The 19,873-nt window shown below is 41.0% G+C and overlaps 1 protein-coding gene across 1 annotated transcript; it reads right to left on the bottom strand.

Annotated features, from left to right (window-relative positions):
- Nucleotides 1-1,507: 1,507 nt before the first annotated feature.
- On the bottom strand, nucleotides 1,508-16,453 carry LOC311260640 (galanin receptor type 1-like). Its single transcript, XM_084358716.1, has 3 exons — nucleotides 15,478-16,453; nucleotides 15,320-15,385; nucleotides 1,508-6,268 (listed from the first exon to the last, which is right to left on the bottom strand). Exons 1-3 carry the CDS (start codon nucleotides 16,141-16,143, stop codon nucleotides 5,948-5,950), a joined length of 1,053 nt encoding a protein of 350 aa, XP_084214842.1. The 5' UTR covers nucleotides 16,144-16,453; the 3' UTR covers nucleotides 1,508-5,947.
- Between the last annotated feature and the right edge of the window lie 3,420 nt (nucleotides 16,454-19,873).

Genomic DNA, 19,873 nt, shown 5'->3' with positions numbered 1-19,873 from the left:
GCGTGCATCACATCTGGCTAGCAGCACAATGTTGTTGCTTCTTTATGGTACAGCATGGTGCTAATCCTTGAAGGAAATGTTCCTAAAACAAGCTATTTATCTTACAAACTAGCCTGTAGACATATAACTGTTCCAAAATATTCCCTGTGGTTAGCCAATTATTGTTGACATCCATAGCAGAGACAGAACTATGTTGCTCTCAAACCAGACTGGTGTGGACTAAACGCAGAACTTTAGAGCATATTACTCATTAATGACTTTAGCAAGACAGGATAGTTTGGAAATTGACAGATAGTTTTTGTCACCACCCTTATGCAGTGGGACTACATGTGCAGACTTCAACCTGAGGGATAACTCCAGTAGGAATGGAGAGATAAAGAGAAATGCAATTTGTTCAGCAATAATTGGAAAAAATAATGGGTCAAGTTTATCCACGCCAGTTGATCTCCTGAAATTGATAGCTTGAAGCGCCTCCTTAACAACAGAGAAAGTGAGGGCCTGCAGGGTGACCTGAGAGGTAAAGTTTGAAGGGGGCGCATGAGCCAACGGCAGGACATGAATGCACCATATCAATATCACCATGTCTTATCTAAACACTCGTTAACTAAACACTCATTAAACGTAAGGAGGAATAGATAGTTTTTATATACATTTGAGTTACTTGCCGTTCAGTTCAGGCTGAGGTCACCTTGAACCCTCAGTTACTGTACTGAACAAGTTTGTGAATTTATTAATTTTTTGAATGTATTATTTAAAAATCAATTTCCGGATTTGAAAGCAGGAGTGCTCAGTCCTCATCGTTCCCAGAGCCAGTGCCACCTCCGAGCTCCAGCTCCACAGCCATGCTGCTGCCCGGCCTCCTCCGCCTCAGCCTCTACCTCCCAGTACGGTGAGCCCCAGCTGCATCACCTGCCGTGCCACTCACCTTAGCCTGAGTCACTATCAGCTATCGTTTCACCTGAGCACATCAGTAAAGTCCTTCAAACCTTTCCCCCTGTCTTGGTGTCCGCGTTGGGGTCCACAAACCAACCTTCAAATGGTAACAATTGTCATCTTGTCTTAGTGTGTGTAAAGTCTGTATCTGACATGCATCAATAGAGTTGCCCTGAAAAAGACCCCATCTTGTTAGATATTTACAGTACAAGGCATCATGGGAAGAAAGCCTGTTTCCTTAAACCCCTTTGGGATCACTGAGTTGATTTGATGCCAGGAAATGTACTCCACTAGGGTGTAATCAGCAAAACACAACTCTGAGGGAACCAAACTGGTGAGAGCCTTCACTGTTATTTTCTTTCTTTTGGTCACAACCCACTGTGACAGTGAGCGGGGTGAGGGTTGATGCTTTCTGTCAGGGAGGCTGAACAAGAGCTCTTTTTATAGACGTGAAGGGCTCCATGAGACGTGAGAACACCTTTTTTCTTTAGAGATAATCATTTGTAAGAAAACAACGAGGGACTAATGAAACGCAAAGCAGATTTTGTTTATGGAATAAAAAGATTTCTTCAAGGAAATGTCACAAGTTTACTATATTTATATAATATTAGTAGCATAGCACTGCATAAAGACACAATCAAAAGCCTGGATATATTTCAAAATGTCATCCAGATAGAGTACTTCAGAGACTTAACTGTTTCTCACATGTTGCATATCAAGCACACAAAGATTCAACAACAAGAAAATAACTTTTTTCTTTTTCTGGTAAATTATGTAATTCAACAGCACTGCTGACTTAGTACAGGATACAAGGTTGAAGAGACACAACAGAACAATCACAGCAAACCACATAAAGCACTGAAAATCTGTACAAACAGTACCTTCTATAAGTGAATGAACGCATAAATAAATTAAAAAGCTGAAAAAAATGTGAATCCTTCGAGAAACCTTCACTAAGAAAGAGCACCTTTGTCGCATGTCCTCACTCCACAGCATGCTCAGTGTGCGTTTGTGTTTGCTTTCACATGTTCAGTGTCGTGTGCAAAGAGAAATCCTCCGGCTTTGTTGGCGACTGAAGTGATGTGTGGAAAGTTTTCTTTGCAAAGTGAAAGGCAATGCTTTAAAATGCAGCAAATTACAGTGTAAACATTGTACAGATGCACAGCGTGTACCCATATTCAGTTTAGAGCCAAAGATCTTCTAGCTAACAAACAGATGCTTTAGATTCTGCTCATTGTTTGGATGGTAGTTTGCAATAAAGGAGCTTTATCACACATGTTCACTGTTTTTACCTGATGGAAGTGTACTGACACTGTAAATTAATGGCCATTACCTCAGCAGGAATTCCTCGTACATGTTTTTTTATGCATCTTTGGCAGTGATACATGTGACCGATGGCTTTATGTTTTCAGGTTGTCTGTATGTCTCTCCTTAAGTCCCATTCTGGTGGATGTGAAAGTTCGCCTCGAGGGAATTTCTTCACTAGGACTCAGGGATGAACTGATTAGATTTTGGCGGTCAAAGGTCAAGGTCATTGTGACCACATGGCGTCCCTTGTGAACAGGATATCTCAGAAATGCCTGAAGGGAATTTCTTCAAATTGGACTTGGACTCAAGAATTGACTGTTTATTTAACTGAATTGAACTGATTTGAGTGGTCAAAGGTCAAAGGTCACTGTGACCTCTCAAAACTCATTTTTGGCCATGACTCAACAATTTTTACAGGTATGACAAAATATTTTACACAAATGTCTAGATGGATAAAATGAAGAGGAGAAGACATTTTATATCAAAAAGGTCAAAGGTCAACTTAACTGTGGCAAAAATGTTCTAGTCATTATTGATGAATTATTATTATTGTGAAGGCCGGTTGGGTCAACGACCCAGAAGTGGCCCTAACGACTCTGAAACTCAGAGCTCACAGGTGTCCTTAACGACTCTGTAAGGACACTCCCACACAGAGTTTAACAGCCTGCAAACTCCAGTTGCCTACATTACAGCACTTAGAATTACAATGACCTGGAGCACTGACAACCTTCATCAACACGCTGGTCATTATTCACCATCACAGCTCAGGATCGGCAACTTGACTGGTGCACGGAGGCATATAACTGCAATGCGTAATTCTAGTTTCAATTGGTTATGCCAAATAAATTGACATGTCATTTGTTAAATTTATGAACAGCTTCTTAATCATATGTGATGTGATATGACACTACTCAGAAATGTGTCTAGTTTCTTCGATAACATCAGTTTTGACTGTCTGACAGTTCCTAAATTGGATCCTAAAACTACATTACTATTCCAAAGCATTTTAATATCAATTTGAACTATTTTGTGGATATGGCTACAAAAGACCACCCTTCTTCCAAGATTTTTTATTTTCTTTTATAGTATCTACTGTTTTACCAATTTTTCCTGTCTTGGTAATTAATAAAAATGTCACAGCACTCTACTCAAACAGCAGTTCTCATTCCCAGGTCATCAAATACAATCGTTTTGTCACACCCCTCATGGTCTCAAACAGATACACAAGGCACATGTATAAGACCTGCCAGAGATCCTTTCTAACAAATGGTCAAGGCTGTGAAACACTCACAGCTGGTTACGTATAGGCACCAATACTACTTAGTTGGGTTCAGGAAAAGATCAAGGTTTGGGCTAAAATAAGCAGGTGAAGTTAAATATGTAACCTAAGTTAAATGTGACCTAAGTTAACTTCCAAATGTAAAGTAAAAGTAGAGACCATCACATTAGCTGCAATGCCCTTCAACATGTTCCCGTTAAGACCCAGACTCCTCAGTAGTCATTAGTAGATTATTATATTAGTCCTCAGTACTCAGGTGTAAGACCATACCCAACTTCAAAATCAACTTTCATTTTGATTTGAACTACACGAACACAGACAGAAACACCTGAGAAGGCATTCAAAACTGCTTCTGCGGTAGTTCCCGCTACAATAGGTGTCTTCAGGAGCACATTTTGTCATGATGACATGAGCAGCGGTCTCCTGGCTGACAGTTCTATGTTTAACTTGGTCGCTCTACATGACCTGACTTGCTCTATATAGCGTATAATAACGGATGTGTTAAATATCAGAGTTGGTTGAAAGCATGGTGCGACTCACTAAGACATTAAAATGTACCATGTCTCTGTTGTCTGTATGTGACGTCAACGACAGTGGCAGAATATTAGTATCTGACGATGTGGAAATGAGAACGTCTGCCTCATATTTGTCCTGATATAGGTACAGTATGCAGTATGTCTTATGTTAGTACCCCGTATATACTAAATATTTACACTGTAAGTTGTGCTGCGAAATTAAAAATGGCATTTTCTGTTAAAAATACATTCTTTTGTACATGTGCTCTTTAAATTGTTTTTTTAAAGCAAACACTTTTTGTGTTCCACTTCAGTTTCATTCACCAAAGAAGTTACAGTCTCTCCCACTGTGATATGTGTCCACCATGGTCTCACCAACAAGAAGCCATGTCCCGCACTCCTCCTGGATCACAGCTCCATGCTAGTGGGCCATTTAAAAGAAAATTCTTCAGTCCTGCATGGGCATGAATGAGAATCACCGTCTGTACAGTCAGCGCTATAGTGAACAAAGTCATCAACTGAACCTCCTCAGCTCTATCCTGGACATTCATCTGAGCTCCTCACAGACAGAGAGGATGAGAGCAAAAACCTGCAGCAGGCTCGACCCCCTCCTTGATACGTGGGTTGCCTAACTTCAGGTTGAAAATCCACACAGAGCTTAACTTTTGATCCTTTTTTCCTTAAGAAGTGAATGAAGGATGCAAAACATTCCTTGTTCTTGTCCAAGTCCACAACTTCCAAAGATGCACACAAGAAACTGATGCGATACAGTAGATCCAAGTTGAAAGTCTCATATTGTCGTTTATGATTTTTGTTTGAGTATACTGAGGTAAAGCTACTGTGTGGAGGCTTGGCACATCACATACATATTGGCATACAACATCAGAACTTCCACTCTTGTTCGATTGTTTGCGACCTGAAAGGCTGCAAAAACAAGCACTGAGCTCGATATGTCGCACAGCCGGCTCGGTCATACCGCACAACACAGTCTGTTAACGTAGTACTGTACAACAGCCAAATATACTGTAGAGAGGCTTTTACAGGCATATATCAGCTTCAGTGTCTGTAATATTTACAACCTAATCTGTTTAAAAAGGATGATTTATTTATACTGAGTGCAATGACGATGGTAGGTCATTTTCTAGCACAGTTCTGACATAACTTTCAACATCTCCGAAGCTCCACCCACACGCTGCATCCTCTTGGAGAAAGAGGAAAACGAATTGTCGTGCTAGCCTACAGCCTGGAGGTAATGAAGCCTTCATTTTGCTCTTACATTTGTCACAAAGGACTCAAACATAGTTTCTTTTTTTTTTAAACGTGTTTTTAAAAAATGACAATCACTTTACCTTGTAACCTTGTAATGTAAGTCACAATAAAGACTGACTTATGTTAAACCTGAAAAAAAACCACTTATGCTAAGATGCAAATGTCACTTTAGACAGGGACTATATATCCCATCTGGCCTGTGAGCTGGAAAGCGTTGCTGGGGAGAAGGAGGTCTGGATTACCTTTCTAAGCCTGCTGCCTTCGCGACCCGACTCCGGATAAGCAGAAGAAAATGGACGGATGGATGGATGGATGGATGGACTTTAGACAGAGGATTATTTTCCTGAGTTTTGGACTCCACAGGTTTTTATTATGAAAGAAGAGATGCTGGAGACAGACACTGATCAAAGATGCAGTAATAATGTCCTGGAGCCACCGTGGCTTTATCTCCTCTCGTCCAGGTTTAATGAACAGCGCTTATGTGGAACAGTACAGCTGCAGCAACATCAAAGCAGCCACACTTAGGTGCATCAAAAAGTCCTTCACCCACTTGTGTCTGATGGCTTGCACTATGACTTTGCATTCTGTTTTAGCATGACAGTCGCCATATTGCACTTTCATGCCACAATCCACACACTGGCAGTCAAACGTTGGTGCAATTAGTCGAGGGCGGCGTGTCCGCTTTGCTTCGGATCTCCTTGATGTCGTTGAGCGGGGAGTCACTGCCTCCGATCTGACATTTGAACACCTGCTTGTAAGCCTTCCTGAAGTTCTCGGACAGGAAGGCGTAGATGACCGGGTTGACAGATGAGTTGCTGTACGCCAGGCAGTGGGCGGCCACACGCAGCACGAAGGAGGCCTGGTTCAGCGGGAAGGTCCCGAACTCCACCCACAGGTGAACGACGTGATGAGGGAGCCAAGAGAGGCAGAACACCACCACCACCACGAGGACTGTCTGAGCAGTCTGGGAGCAACAGATTAGGAACAGAGAGGAGAAAGAGAAAGATGTAAGTGCCCTCAGGGGCGACATTAATAATGTACTCAGGTTAAAGTCTTTTTCAGGGTAAAGAATAAAGTAAGGCATTTTGAGAGCTTAGTGCTGAAGAGAACTTTCATCTTTTATTATTCTGCTGGTGCTCCACCAGTCTTCCATCTTGTGCCTCAATACACCAAAGCAATGTCCCATCTATGGGCTACAGATTTACCTTGCTACACCTGGAGCTCATGATTTCATTTTTGTGTTAATTTCATCAAGTAATTGTGACTGCCTTGTTCATGTTTCAATACAGAGTGAGCTATCAAGGGAAAATGAGACTGCAAGGTTCAAAGGATAAGTTCAGCCAAAAATGAAAATTAAGTCGTATTAAGTCGTAACCAGTCACCCTCACGCCAGTTAAAGATTTGCAGTCCACAAAACATTTCTTGAGTTTTGCAGCAATACAGTGTTGCAGCAGTTCCCAAATTGATTTTAAAAATGATATTTAGTACACCCTCAATAGGTGGTCGAGCTTGTGCACCCCTTTCAAATGTGGTACATGCTAACACTTCAAGCTTAACATCTACAGTAGAGAACAAAAGAGACAATAAATAACATCTATTCAAATCAATTCAGGATCTCTGGGTTTCCAGAGACTTTGATTTAAGCCAGACAAGGTGTATGGAGCCATTTTTTATTTTTCAGCTGCAACAAGCTCCATGAATGGTTTGTGGACTACAAAACTTCACCCAACTTCGCATAGGCTTGAGGGTGAGTAGGTCATAACTGAATTTGAAAATGAATCATTTTTGGGTGAACTTAACCTTTGAGATGAATATATAATGATGTACATAAAACAATGCAACAAAGCTGAGTATAACAGTGACTTACTGATACTTAATGGTACCATTATGGAGACTAGGGTTGTTAGCATAGTGCTAACAATTTCTTAACACATTTTTGGAAATCGGGCGAAGGTAGGTACCAAATTCACTCTCCTTGGAGCTCTGTTTTGGATTTGGTTTCACCAAGAGCTGAGAAAAATATCTTGCTCTGTAGCCGCTTTGTTCACCAGTCAGTGACAAATCTTCGCAAGGTTTAAAATAACTAACCAAAACAATGGGCTAAAAGACGCAAAACGAACGAACCCTCCGATCCCCCTTGCCAGCTTTTAATCCTGAGGGAAACTGCAGATTTGGTAATAATTTGCTATAGGTTTGTTACATCAAGTGACTCCTTTCACCTTACACATTTGATCCATTGTTAATGTAAAAATATTAAAAAGTGCAGCTTTAACTGATGAAGCAATAGATACGGTAAACCCCTTTGCATTCATCTTCATACTCATTCAGGCCTTATGAAACCCTTAATTGTATAACATTGAACTGATCAGCTCAACATGAATCCATTGATCCTATTTCCATTTCACCCAGCAGATCAAGCTGCAATCATATGAATGTATACACAACGCCTCATATTAGAACTGATAATGAAGCAAATGCGGAAAGAAAATAATGGAAATATGTCTAATCCATGGCTAAAGAATCTGTAGATCTTTATTGAAGCATCTTAAAAGGTTGGTTGGGCTTTTAATTGTTCACATGCTCTCTTTTGCAGTTGGTATCTTGAACCTACCCTCATGTAAGAAACAAAAATAAGACACAGTTTAACCCAGTGTACTGAAAATAATAACACGTTCAAAATAAAATGTGACAAGTTAATGTGACCATTATGGCACATCAATTTCAGGGAATGTCTGAGAGCGAAGCGTTGGATGTCATTACTTCAGGCAAGACTATCAGTGAAGCCAAAGGCTACAGCTGGAAAGTGTCGTCACAGAAACTAATTACATGCTGCCTTGATCTGCAGTGCCCCTCTACTCCATTTGAAGGTAGCAAGTGGATTTATTCCAGAACTTATTAGCTCCCGTCATAGAAAAGAAAACATACTGAAGATCCTGATGCTAATTACAAATGCAGCTTTCTCTGTACATTTGTTCGGGGGAAGTGAGAAGTGATGAATAAAAGATGCCACAGCATTCCCAGTCGAGGCATTTAAGCGTCTGAAATCACACTGACATGCTGAGTAGGGATTGCCACAGGAAGAACGACACAGAGAGAATGATAAACACAGCATATCATAAAATGGAATGAATGTCCGGAAATTTTAACATATACATACTGACATCTGACTGATACAGGCCTCTGATGACCCCGTGTTGAATTACAGCTACCGTATTGAAGCTGCCATAGTAACCAGAGTCTACAGCAGCCAATTGAAATCTGATTTTTAGTGCCACTGTATTTCTACTTGAGGAGCGTAGGAAAAACATTTCTTTCACGCAGTTTGACAATGTGCCACATCAATTCTGTTTCATCTTGTTCCAGCACTTCACTGAAGAGCTATCACAACTGTATTAAGTGAAATATTCCAAGATGGACTCTTTGATGGCTGCTCTATTTAGTCAAATATAAGTTGCAAAAGCGTCATGTAAGACATCAGAATTGCATGTTGCTTTTAGAAAGTTACAGTTCTGTGGTTTTGAATAAAGCTTGTCAGAACAGCATGGGTTCATAATGAGGGACAGACAAAGGGTTGAAGATGTTTCGTCTGTTTTTTGCACCAAAAGTACAAAAAGCTGTCAGAAAAATGTAGAATCACAAAGTAGAGTCCCAAACTGAGTGCTTTGATGTTTGATCAAATAAAGGATTATGTTCATATCCAGCTTTTTCTTCTTGTGTTCTTGAAGCAGCACAATCAATATTGTCACATTATTTACATTATACTTCTACCGTGGTTCAAATATAATATGATACAGGTCTCCTGATAGTGACGAATCCTGACCAAGTTAGCCTAACCCCTATAAATAGGTTTAGCTTTTTGTTTTTTGTGCTAATTGATTTGGTCTTACAGTGTCATTTGTAGCAGTGGTACACAGCTGTTTTTCGTGAAAACGCTCCTATAGACCAACTGTACACTACCTGCCTATCACCAAATCCCAGACAAAGTAAGCGACCAGCTAGCTGGTGAACATAAAGGAGTATCTTAAGAGCCAGATATTTATTTCAGGTGTTGATAGGGACCAACACAGACCTAGAGTGAATACTGGATTTACATTTAGAATGCTTATGTTGCTCTGTGTCTGCTGGTTGTGTTATGTGCTGCACAAATGAGTCCTCAAACCTGAAAATGCATAAGTCAGCATATTCTCACTTCCTTGCCTTTAAGCGGATGGGTCTTTAGAACGAGTTTTCTCTTAAAATGCCTGAAATAAGGTCCGTGGTAACACAAGCTTAAGAGTTTGTCACGTTTTTTTCCACACCTGCTGTCTTTAAGAAAGGCAATTGCTAACAAGCAAGACTCTACAGAGGCAGTCAGGGACAATACATGTCCATATTTACAGGCCAATTGTAGTTGCAAACTATTCTAACTCTAACATTCCAACCTGTAGATTGGTCAGTTTACAGTATAGTGTAGTAGGAAGCTTAGTGGTGGTGACATTAAAGTCAGGCTATTGCATTTATGCTTCAAAATCCATTCAAAGTGGTGTTCATCACAAGTGTGTTGGATTCAATGACATCTAGCTGTGAGTTGACTTTAGAACCAACTGAACACCCCTCGTATCACCCTCCCTTACAGCGGTCCCCTAAATCTCTTGGCTCAATGTTTGATTTGTCCTTCTGGGCTACTGTAGAAGTATGGCAGACTCAGGTGATTGTATAATAAAACCTTCACACTGGACCTTTAAGAAGAAGGAACACTAAAGAAAGTCAATACTGTAAGAGGCACAAGTAGGCAACAAAGGTTTTAATCAGAATTTGCTGAAGCACAAGGAGTGAACTTTTCAACTTTGACTAAAATAAATGAACCATAGGTACAGTTGTTGCCTCAAAGTCTCCACCGATAAGGAATATAAGATAGCCTGTCAGTGCAAAAGTTTAATCCATCTGTGAGGCTCTGACTTTGAAGGATTTAACCAGTTGATTGCAGTATTGATCAGGTTGACAAACCTGTAATGAAACTGCACCTTATCGATCATATCAGAGATAAACGTCACAGACAGGACAATATCCAATTTTAAAGGTCAACATTGGCCTGAGATATCAGCACAACCATAATACACAAGAACACACACGCACGATCCCACGCACACAAAGACGCAGTAGGCAGGGAGAGGTTCCCACAGCTTTAGTCGAGCTGTACCGTATGTTAACCACGCTTTGTTTGGATAGCCTCCGTAACACATTCACATCTTCACCTCGACCCTCTAGGAGTCATCAGTTAGCCTAATATAAACAGCAGCAACACCACAGGAAGAAAGAGCTAATAAAAATCCTGCCTTTTAGCATCTGTTCTCTCGCCACACTGTCTGTACTTGAAACCCTGCTGTTTTCAAAGCTGTTAGCTGGTCACTGACTCACACAAGACATTTCCACTTGAAGGAAACACACACACCCACACACACACACACACACACACACACACACACAAAAACATTAAAGGGCAGAAACAGTTATCATGATGTGATGTGCTCTGCAATCACTGAATTTCTGCCATTTCCATAAATAACAGGCTACGTGTAGGTTTAAAAGTTCCCAACATATTTCCAGGAAACTGTTGCAGAAAATATTTCGGCTACTTTATAAACAGCAGTGATAATCATCAGGTTTTGACATCAGTAGAGCAAAAGGGGTCTTTCTACAGTGGTTTGCTGTCCGACAAGGTGCCAGTTTTTCGAGGTTGCCTCTGACAGCAGCTTCAGTAGGCCAGAAGGCATTGCAGCCGCTACTTTAAAATCACGATGGAAGCCATTGATGAATTACTGTGTGATGTTGAGTGACACTGCAAATGAATTCAGTTAGCACGGTATCACTCAGTTGCCTTAATGAGCCGTCCCCATTTCAGTTTTACAGATGCTGTTAAACAATTTCAAGATGCCTTGCCCAAATACTCATTTTTGTAATTATCCATAACCATCTGCGTGCTCCATCTGGCTGCCTGACTGACTCACATCATTGAGAGAGAACTCCTACAATACTAATTATTGAGCTTTTTAACCTCTAACAATCCATTAGAGACATTATTGTCTGCCAAGTCAAATGAACTCCAACTCTCTGGTATTCCAGAGAACATGAACCAAAAGCTTCAAATCCAAAAACAACAATATCTCAGATTTTCTTTTGATTTACAACAACATAAAACCAGAGGAGGATACAGATTTATTGAAATGGGTTCATCACGTCTTTGCACAATGTCTTTCTGACAGATTAAGGAAGACTTACGACTATTCCTCTTTTTTTTTACTATTGGAGTATTGGCTTTTTAAAGTATCACATTTCACTTTCAGAGGCTGTCTGATTCCCACTGCGGGTGCACGAGGGTGATAAAAAGTTTGTCTCGATGTATTTCACAACAGCAGCGGGAGTAACCTTGCTCTACCCAGCTGCCACTGAGATTATATTTCACAGGCCTGCTGATGGGCTGCTGAGACCGGAGTGACCCACACAAGCTATTGATTAAACGCTTTCTTGAACAAACTCCCTTCGCTCTGCACCAAGGACACTGCGTGGGCCACTGCTATGTTTATGTGTCTCCTTTGAATTCCATCTGTTGCTTGCATCCCATATCTGCTAGTGCTTTAACAGCACATACAGTAGAAAGGCACTTGCAAACATGACATAAACCTCATGATAACATTACTCTTTTCCTTGAGATAATCTAGTTTAGGTTTGAAGGAACAGCTGTTATTTCGGGAGATAAGCTTATTTGCTTTCCTGTCATATGAAAGTTGTTCAGTTGTGGCCTGGATTTGTGACTTCCTGGGTATAAATTACCCACAACTTTTGCATACCTTCCACTATGTGGCACCCATAACACAACAAATCAGTTTAAACATCCACCAGCCAGGCCAACTATCTTCCACTTTAGCCCTAAGCTACACTTTAATCATGTGGCTCTTCTTGACTTTTCAAATGTTGTCAGACTAAATGGGTCAAATTCTGATGGTGAAACGAGTCTTTCCGCGGGATAAAAAATGTATCTACAGTTTCACAGTCGCTTCTTTCACAATGTGTCTAAATGGCATCAAAGCCTGGCGTTCTTCCTGGGGGCTTGTCTCTCTCATGTCTGCACTGAAAATACGAAGCTACATCCAGGAGGTGGTTAGCAAAGGTTAGCATAAAGATTGGAAACATGTGAGGGACTAGGTAATATCTTGGCCAGGAGCAGTGACTTCCTAAAGTCTCCACTGGTTGCCTGGCGATCTCATGTTCATAACAAGACTTCATGATGACACTGCTCCTGGCCAAGAAATAGTCCCTCACACAACCGTCCATAAGACCACGACTTGTTTTCCGACTTCGGTTTTTATTTGATGTCGCTGTCTTCCCTTTCTTTGCTGCTTGCTGTTTGAAAGCATCTTGAGAGGTGCAAGTAGGCACACTTTCCACCCTTTGGACAGAGCCAGGCTAGCTATTACCCTCTGTTTCCAGTGTTAATGCTAAGCTATGCTAACCATCTCCTGTATATATTTTCATATTTACTTTGCAGACATCAGAGACACAAGCACCCAGGAAGAATGCCAGGCTTTAAAGCCATTTAGACACTTACATTGGGGAAGAAGCGACTGTAAAACTGTACATTCCCACGAAAAGACTCGTTTCACCATCAGAAATTGACCCATTTAGTCTGATAACGTCAAAGAAGATAAAGTCAAGAAGAGCCACGCCATTAAATCTTTTTTTTGGCTGGAAGTCTATGTTCAATGGACGCAACACAGCAGAACATATACAGAAAATCTGGATAATTCATACCCAAGAACTCACAAACCTGGGCCAACACTGATCAAATATAACTGCCTCCGACACTTAGACCACGTCTTGTTTTCAAACTTGGGTTTTTATTTGATGTCCAGTATTATGTGTTGTGGTGGTTTGCACTTCTGAAGCACTTCTATCCACTCAAACCTTCACAGCATCTCAGTCAGAGTGCAGAGAAAGCAGCCAAGGAGGTGAGTCATCTTTGCACCTGTGACAGGACAGGTGTCAGAGTGTGTTTCCTGTTGGAAATAGCAGCACCTTCACTTTGAATTCACACCATGAAAAGAAGTAAAAGGACCTGAAGCCCGAACTGTGAAACTGTATTCGTATCCAATTATCTGGCCAAAACTAACAAGGGAGTGGCTGATGTATTTGCTTCCTAAAGTACATGTATTATTTATTGACCAATGACTGTACAGGGAACATACAGTGCCATACTGCACATTAGCTTTCTAATCATTAAACATTGTCCTGGACACGCTGCCAAGAGAACACTGATTTTGGCACCGGCTCCACACATGTGTATTCATAAAAAATGTAAATCTGCACGTTGCAGCTTTCAATGTAAAATAAATAATGTATCAGAGAGCAGTTTCTCACAGCATGGAGCTGTTGATATGTTACTCAGATTTAATTTGTGTGTACAAACAGTCTGTTCTGACGTTAGTTATAGTTTAACAGAAGCTACACTACCAAGGTAATTTATGTATTACAGGCTGGCTGTAATGCGCTGTTTGCCGACCATTTATTACAAAGCTGTCAGTGCGACGCTGCCCGTGTGCGTTGAGTGAGCACAGTAAATCATCAGAACATTTGAAACATGTGGGCACAGTTACATTCCCATCAGTCCCAGAGGTCTGTGGTCCTAGAGTATAAGGTGTTATCATATTGCACTGCTGGACTGACCAGCTGTGCAGAACAATGGACGGACAGACAGATCTGAAATCAAACAGGCGACAGCATTATAACCAACTCTCTCTCTAGGAAAACTAAATGATATCTAGCAGCAATAATGAGAGCGAGATGGCAGTTTGATTGCATACAGCCCTCTGGCCACTTTTCCGAGTGTGCCAGTTGACAGTAAGGATTATAAAGTTTGCATTAATCATTTTGGCCCCAAGGAGAAGCAGAGACGGTGGGAATGGTTTCCTCTGGCTGCTTGTTGAATGAGAGGAAATGTTGGTACAGACTGACTGGTCCCTTGGTGTTTGTATGTGTGTGTGTTTGTGCAGGACTGTAGGTCAGTGTAGCAGTGATATATATCCTCCTAAAGGCCAAGAACACTGACACCCTGCTGTGAATCGAGCCATGTGTCATCAGAGGGAAAGGCTGCGGCGCAGAGAACCGTGAAATGCACTGATCTAAATTTAAACCTTTGTGCACCTTTTCTTACAAATACGTGAGGGGGACATCATTTACCTTCATCATCATCATAATTAGCAACATCATCATCATCATCATCATCATCATCATGGTGGATAATGTTGTAATAAAAGGTTCAGAAGGTCACTTGTAGGGGAAATGTTTTGCTTAAATCACTGAAAAAGCACAATGAGCATTTTCAGTGATTTGTACCATTTGACAGTATTTCATGTCCCGGAAATAACTGCAATAATTGGACTAAATGTTGGTAAAGACTGACTGGTCCCATGGTGAATAATGTGTGCAGGACTGTGGGTCAGTGTAGCAGTGATATATATCTTCCCAAAGGCCAAGGACACCGACACCCTGCTTTGAATCGAGCCATGTGTCAACAGAAGAAAAGGCTGCGGCATCGAGAAATGTGAAATGCGCTGATCCGGATAGACGGAGTGTATTTTCAGTAAACTTTTATGAGCTTTTTTCTTGAAAATATGTCATCATCAATACCATCATCATCATCATCATCATCATCATGGCAGATCATGTTGTAATAAAGGGTTCAGATGGTCACTTGTAGGGGAAATGTATAGCCTACTTAAATCACTAAAAATGCACAATGAGCATTTCCAGTGATTTAAGCAATTCCTACAGGCACTTCTACCATTTCACAGTCATTTTTCATGATATTAAGTCCTGGAAATAACTCTGCAATAATTCAACAGGTGATAAATCACCCCATCATGTATGTTGTCTAGTGTTTATTCAATATTTGTGACTGATTACAGCCCGTCATGTTTGACTGTACTCAGTGATATACACACCCTACTCCCATCCCTCCAAAAGACAGCTCCATACATACCTTTTTCTTTGATGCCTCTGACTTTTTCGACATATTTCTTAGCTTTTTGTGCAAGTGATTTAAAACCTGTAAGCAAAGAAATAGAGGAAACATATATATTTTGGTAGTTCAATCATTTTCAGAATCATCAAATGACCCAGGTGGACAGCTTTTCTTACCTTTGCATAACAAAAGGTGATGAGCAGCAGGGGCAAAACATAACCGAACACAAACGTGCAAACTACATAGACTTTCTTCTGGTTTTGAGATGGCCACACTTCCCAGCAGAAGGTGTGATTCTCTCCCCTGTGGAAAATGTTCTGGTAGTACATGATAGGCGCAGCCATGGCCAGGGAGAGCACCCAGATCACCACCACTCCGATCAAAGCGTGCTTGGCCACCCGGATGGAGGAGGACTTTCTGGAGTGCACGATGGCAATGTATCGGTCCACGGACATGGCAGACAGGGTGAAGATGCTCACCAGCATGGACACGGTGAAGAAATAGTGGATGAATTTGCAGATGAATGCGCCCAGGACCCACGTCGGCATCATGTAGATGGTGGACTGGAAGGGGATGCAGAAGAGCAGGTAGGAGAGGTCCGCGATGCTCAGGTTGAGGATGAATATGTTGGTGGTGCTCCGTGGCTTCCCCGGTTTGCTCCGGGCCAGCACGGTGATCACCATGGAGTTGCCCAGAACGCCGAGCGTAAAGATGAGCCCGAAAACCAGCAGCGTGATGAAATTATCCGTGCCGATGCCGAATAAAAGTTTCTGGTCCTCTTCCTCCGCTCTGCTGATGTTCCACAGCTCTTCCAGGAGCCACACAGAGTCGGTTAAGTTCATGATTTCCTTTTTCCACTTTAGATTAACTTGAAACTTCACCAAAATGGCCTATGGGAGGTGTGTGTCGCGCTGCTGCTGCTGCTTCATGGCACAGTTTTAAGCGCAAGGTTTGTCGGTCCGGTGCGTCTCCATGAGCGCTCCTGTAGACAGTTTTTCCTTTCTCGTATCTTTACCTCTGTTTTATCCCCATGCATCACATTACTAATATGTGTATGCAAATCTCCCAAAGTTGTCCAGTTCTCTGTACATTCATCAGTCTCGCTGCGCGTCTTGGAGTCTCTCCTTTTGCGCACCCGATGTGTGCGCTCCGATCGCGCTGATCCACTCTGTAGACTATTTCTCCGCGTCTGGACTTTCCCCCCTCACATTATAGCAGGGGCTGGGCTGTGCCGTTCACGTCAGCAAGCCAGTATACCACTCCCCAAGATATGGTGAGGGGGAAAAAAACAGAAATATTTATCTGGGTACGTTTTGTTCTGTAACAATTCCTGCAGATTACAATTCCAATGTCAGGGGCCAATGTCATGTTCTTAGTCTGGCTCATTTAGTTTTGACACTGTGAACAAATGCCACTGATTATCTGCTGCATGCACCAAATAAATCTGGTTCAGCTGTCCTGCAGTGATTGCTTTATTTGAGTTTCATTCTCTTTTGATATTCAAGAAAAATAAGCTTTCTAAAAATGTCAAAAAGTTCAGTGTTGTCCCTTTTTGCTTCCTGTCCACGTTATTTCAGCAACAGAATGAATGGAAAATATACACAAAGCAACGATGTATGGTGACTTATCAGAGAGCTGCAGTGTACAAACACTGTGGAGTGAAAGTGCTGCTTTTTATGATCAGATTGAATGTTGTATTACAAAGAACAGGGACTATGATGTGTTTCCCCAAACTGCTACATGGTTCCATAAGGATCCACATTGTCATGTCAGACACCAAGTGTGGACCTTGGGTGATTCTGACAAATTGGTGAAACTTCAAATGACCTCCAACTCTAAAAACTCCAAAAGACCTTTAATAACCGTGTAGCTGTATTTCTGACAGACTTCTGGAACCCTGACATTCAAAACTTCAAAACTTCTTCAGCAGTTTCTGTCCAAAGGGCACGCTGCGTTCCTTCAACATGAGCTGATGTCGTAGAAGACTGAAGGCTCATTTCACAGTTCAAGTTAAAGACTTCCTGATGACATTTTCATGTGTGAACTATATTGGCTTATTTTCTACTGTGATGTGAAACCATCTGAGTAGAGCTTATCGTGCCCCAGTTCACTGACAACATGTTATTGAAATACTATAGCAATCATATCCCCCCGATCACAATGACCTGTCTCTGCCTCAAGTCGTAGCCCGAGCTTATTTGATCAGTCGGACAAGCCGGCCATATGCAATTGTCTGATGTGGTCGATTGGTGTATGATATTTTTTACTAGTCGTGACAATGTAAGCTGGGACTCTTCTCACCTTGTGAGTACCTTGGCAGGTTTATATGGTGTCTGACAAATGTTGTCAGTGGGATAGCGTCACAATCGTGCAGTGATGAAACCTTTCAGGTGTAGTTGAGATAAAAATGAAGACCAAGTTTGAAGATGGGTGTGGTCCTACCCATGAGTACTAGGTACTGATGTAGTAATTTAGAGATCACTACTGGTTGTCATGGCTGCTGCGCAAGATGTTCTCTAGTTATTATCTGAATCGATTCATCATTTAGTCTATAAAATGTCCAAAAACAGGGAAAAATGATCATACGGCTGCATCACAGTTCATCAGTGCTCAAGTTGTCTAAAAGCTTGTATTAAACCTTGTTTGGTCCCACTACCAGTCCAAGGCCGAAAGATATACTTCTCATGAAACAAAGAAAAGCAGCACATCCTCACAGCTGAGAGGCTGGAACCAGATCATGTTTGGCATTTTTGCTAGGAAATCATTTTAATGATGAATCAATTATCAAAATACTTGGCAACATAAAGACATACTCTGCTGTCTACTAGCAAAAGAGAACACTTGAATCTCCTCCATTTGTAGAAATGAATCAGAGACAGTCTGTGCACTTAAATCCTAATAATGTGGGCATGTTTAATTGTCAGCCACAATATGACACATGGCACCTGCATTATATTGAATTAGCACGCTATCAGATTTGAGATGTGTTAAATTTTGGCTCCTTGGGGCTTATTGTTGTGGCTATGATGAAACAGTGCGTATGTTATTGTGACACTTTAATTCTTATCTGCAATAACTTGTTGGTTGTGAAGTTGTGAACAAAATATTTATATATACTTTATTCTAATATATGTCTTATATTGTGGCCAATTTTCCAGGTGTCACTTTCTATTTGCTCTGTTTTTGGTCTCTACCGACTAATGAGTGGAGTGGAGTTGCTAAACGCTCCACTATGTTTACCAGCTAGTTGCTAATAACCTGCTGGTGCTTAACAGTGTGTTAGAGCTACCTCGTACAACTTGGTAAGATGCTTTGAGAGCTGTGAGAGTCAACCAAACAGTAACTTTGTGGGACAGTCAGCTAAACAAAGAGCTGAACTCACTATAAACCTCAATATAGCTGAGATTAGTGGCGGATTAGGTAATAATTCTCAGTAAAGTTCATCACTGCAAGCGACTCCTTTATTGTTTTTATAAGGTTTTGAAGGTTGTGTTTCTGTTGGGGTTGTTTATTTTCTTTGTCGATTCAATTCTTCTTTTTCTGAATAATCCTTCATTGTAAAACACGATGTCCCTGTATGCTAGAGGGTTTTCTCAGGAGTGACCGCTCAATCATAAACATGACATTTATATTTTATATTTATTACTCCTGACTTTTACTTCTACTTCTACTTCTACATTTTTTCTATATTTATTGTGGATGTTTTGCTACAAAATACCAGGGCAAAATCCTCTTATGTGAAAACCTACTTTTCAATGTCTGATTAAACAGAAAGGATTTAGAACACAAAGGCTTTTTGTGAAATGGTCATTGTGTTGTATTAAAAGGGCAATATGTAAGAATTATCAACATGAAATCGTCAACATAATGTGAAGAAATAACAGTTTTAACGTTATGGTGTCCATGTGTTTCATTACAGAGATATATACTGAAGTTAGCATGCTAGCCAGCTACAGGTCCAAAGGAACAATAAATAACAATACTCACATGGTCCGAACTCTGTACCACTAGCTGCATGGCTAACTGAGCTAACTTGCTAATGGCAGTTAGCAGTCACTCTGTTGATATGCTGCCCTCTATTTGTTTTAAGTATCAATTTTTTACATATTGCACCTTTAATTAGTTATCTAAAAAAACCTCAAATTGATTCTTTTTCAGTGTCACAGTATATTTATATACTTTCATACTATCAACTGCAGCAGTTTAAAAAGCAGGTGTTTGTATTGCAAATGATTCCATTCATATACCAAATGTAGCTTACTGAGGTGTAACTTAACAACACACTACTATATCCCTGATGTCAGACACGCTTTATTAATTTTTCATTTCTTTACTTCCATGACATAGTTCACAGCACCGTCAGATTCTTCTTTTGCAGGGAGAGGTGCTGGTTGTATTGCATTTCCTTGTGAACAGTGATTGCCCCCAATGTCAGAAGGCACGCTTCTTTTTCGCCGTCCATTGTTTGCCTTCCTACTCCTCTGCTGCCATCCTTTGTATTGGTTTGTGTCCCATTAGACCCAGCTGTGTTAGGAGAAATGAAACATGTGCAGGTTCTTCGAACTCAGCCGG

The sequence above is a fragment of the Pagrus pagrus genome (assembly GCF_965226575.1).
Source record: "Pagrus pagrus genome assembly, chromosome: 7".
NCBI classification, from domain to species: Eukaryota; Metazoa; Chordata; class Actinopteri; order Spariformes; family Sparidae; genus Pagrus; species Pagrus pagrus.
This window is presented reverse-complemented; position numbering and strand designations above follow the sequence as displayed.

What these genes read in the sequence shown, in the direction of transcription:
- LOC311260640 (XM_084358716.1), bottom strand. Translation starts at nt 16,143, where the DNA reads ATGAACTTAACCGACTCTGTGTGGCTCCTGGAAGAGCTGTGGAACATC. An exon ending in TCACCTTTTGTTATGCAAAG is followed by an intron (nt 15,386 to 15,477) that starts GTAAGAAAAGCT and finishes CTTTGCTTACAG; the next exon opens with GTTTTAAATCACTTGCACAA. An exon ending in CAGAGGCATCAAAGAAAAAG is followed by an intron (nt 6,269 to 15,319) that starts GTATGTATGGAG and finishes TGTTGCTCCCAG; the next exon opens with ACTGCTCAGACAGTCCTCGT.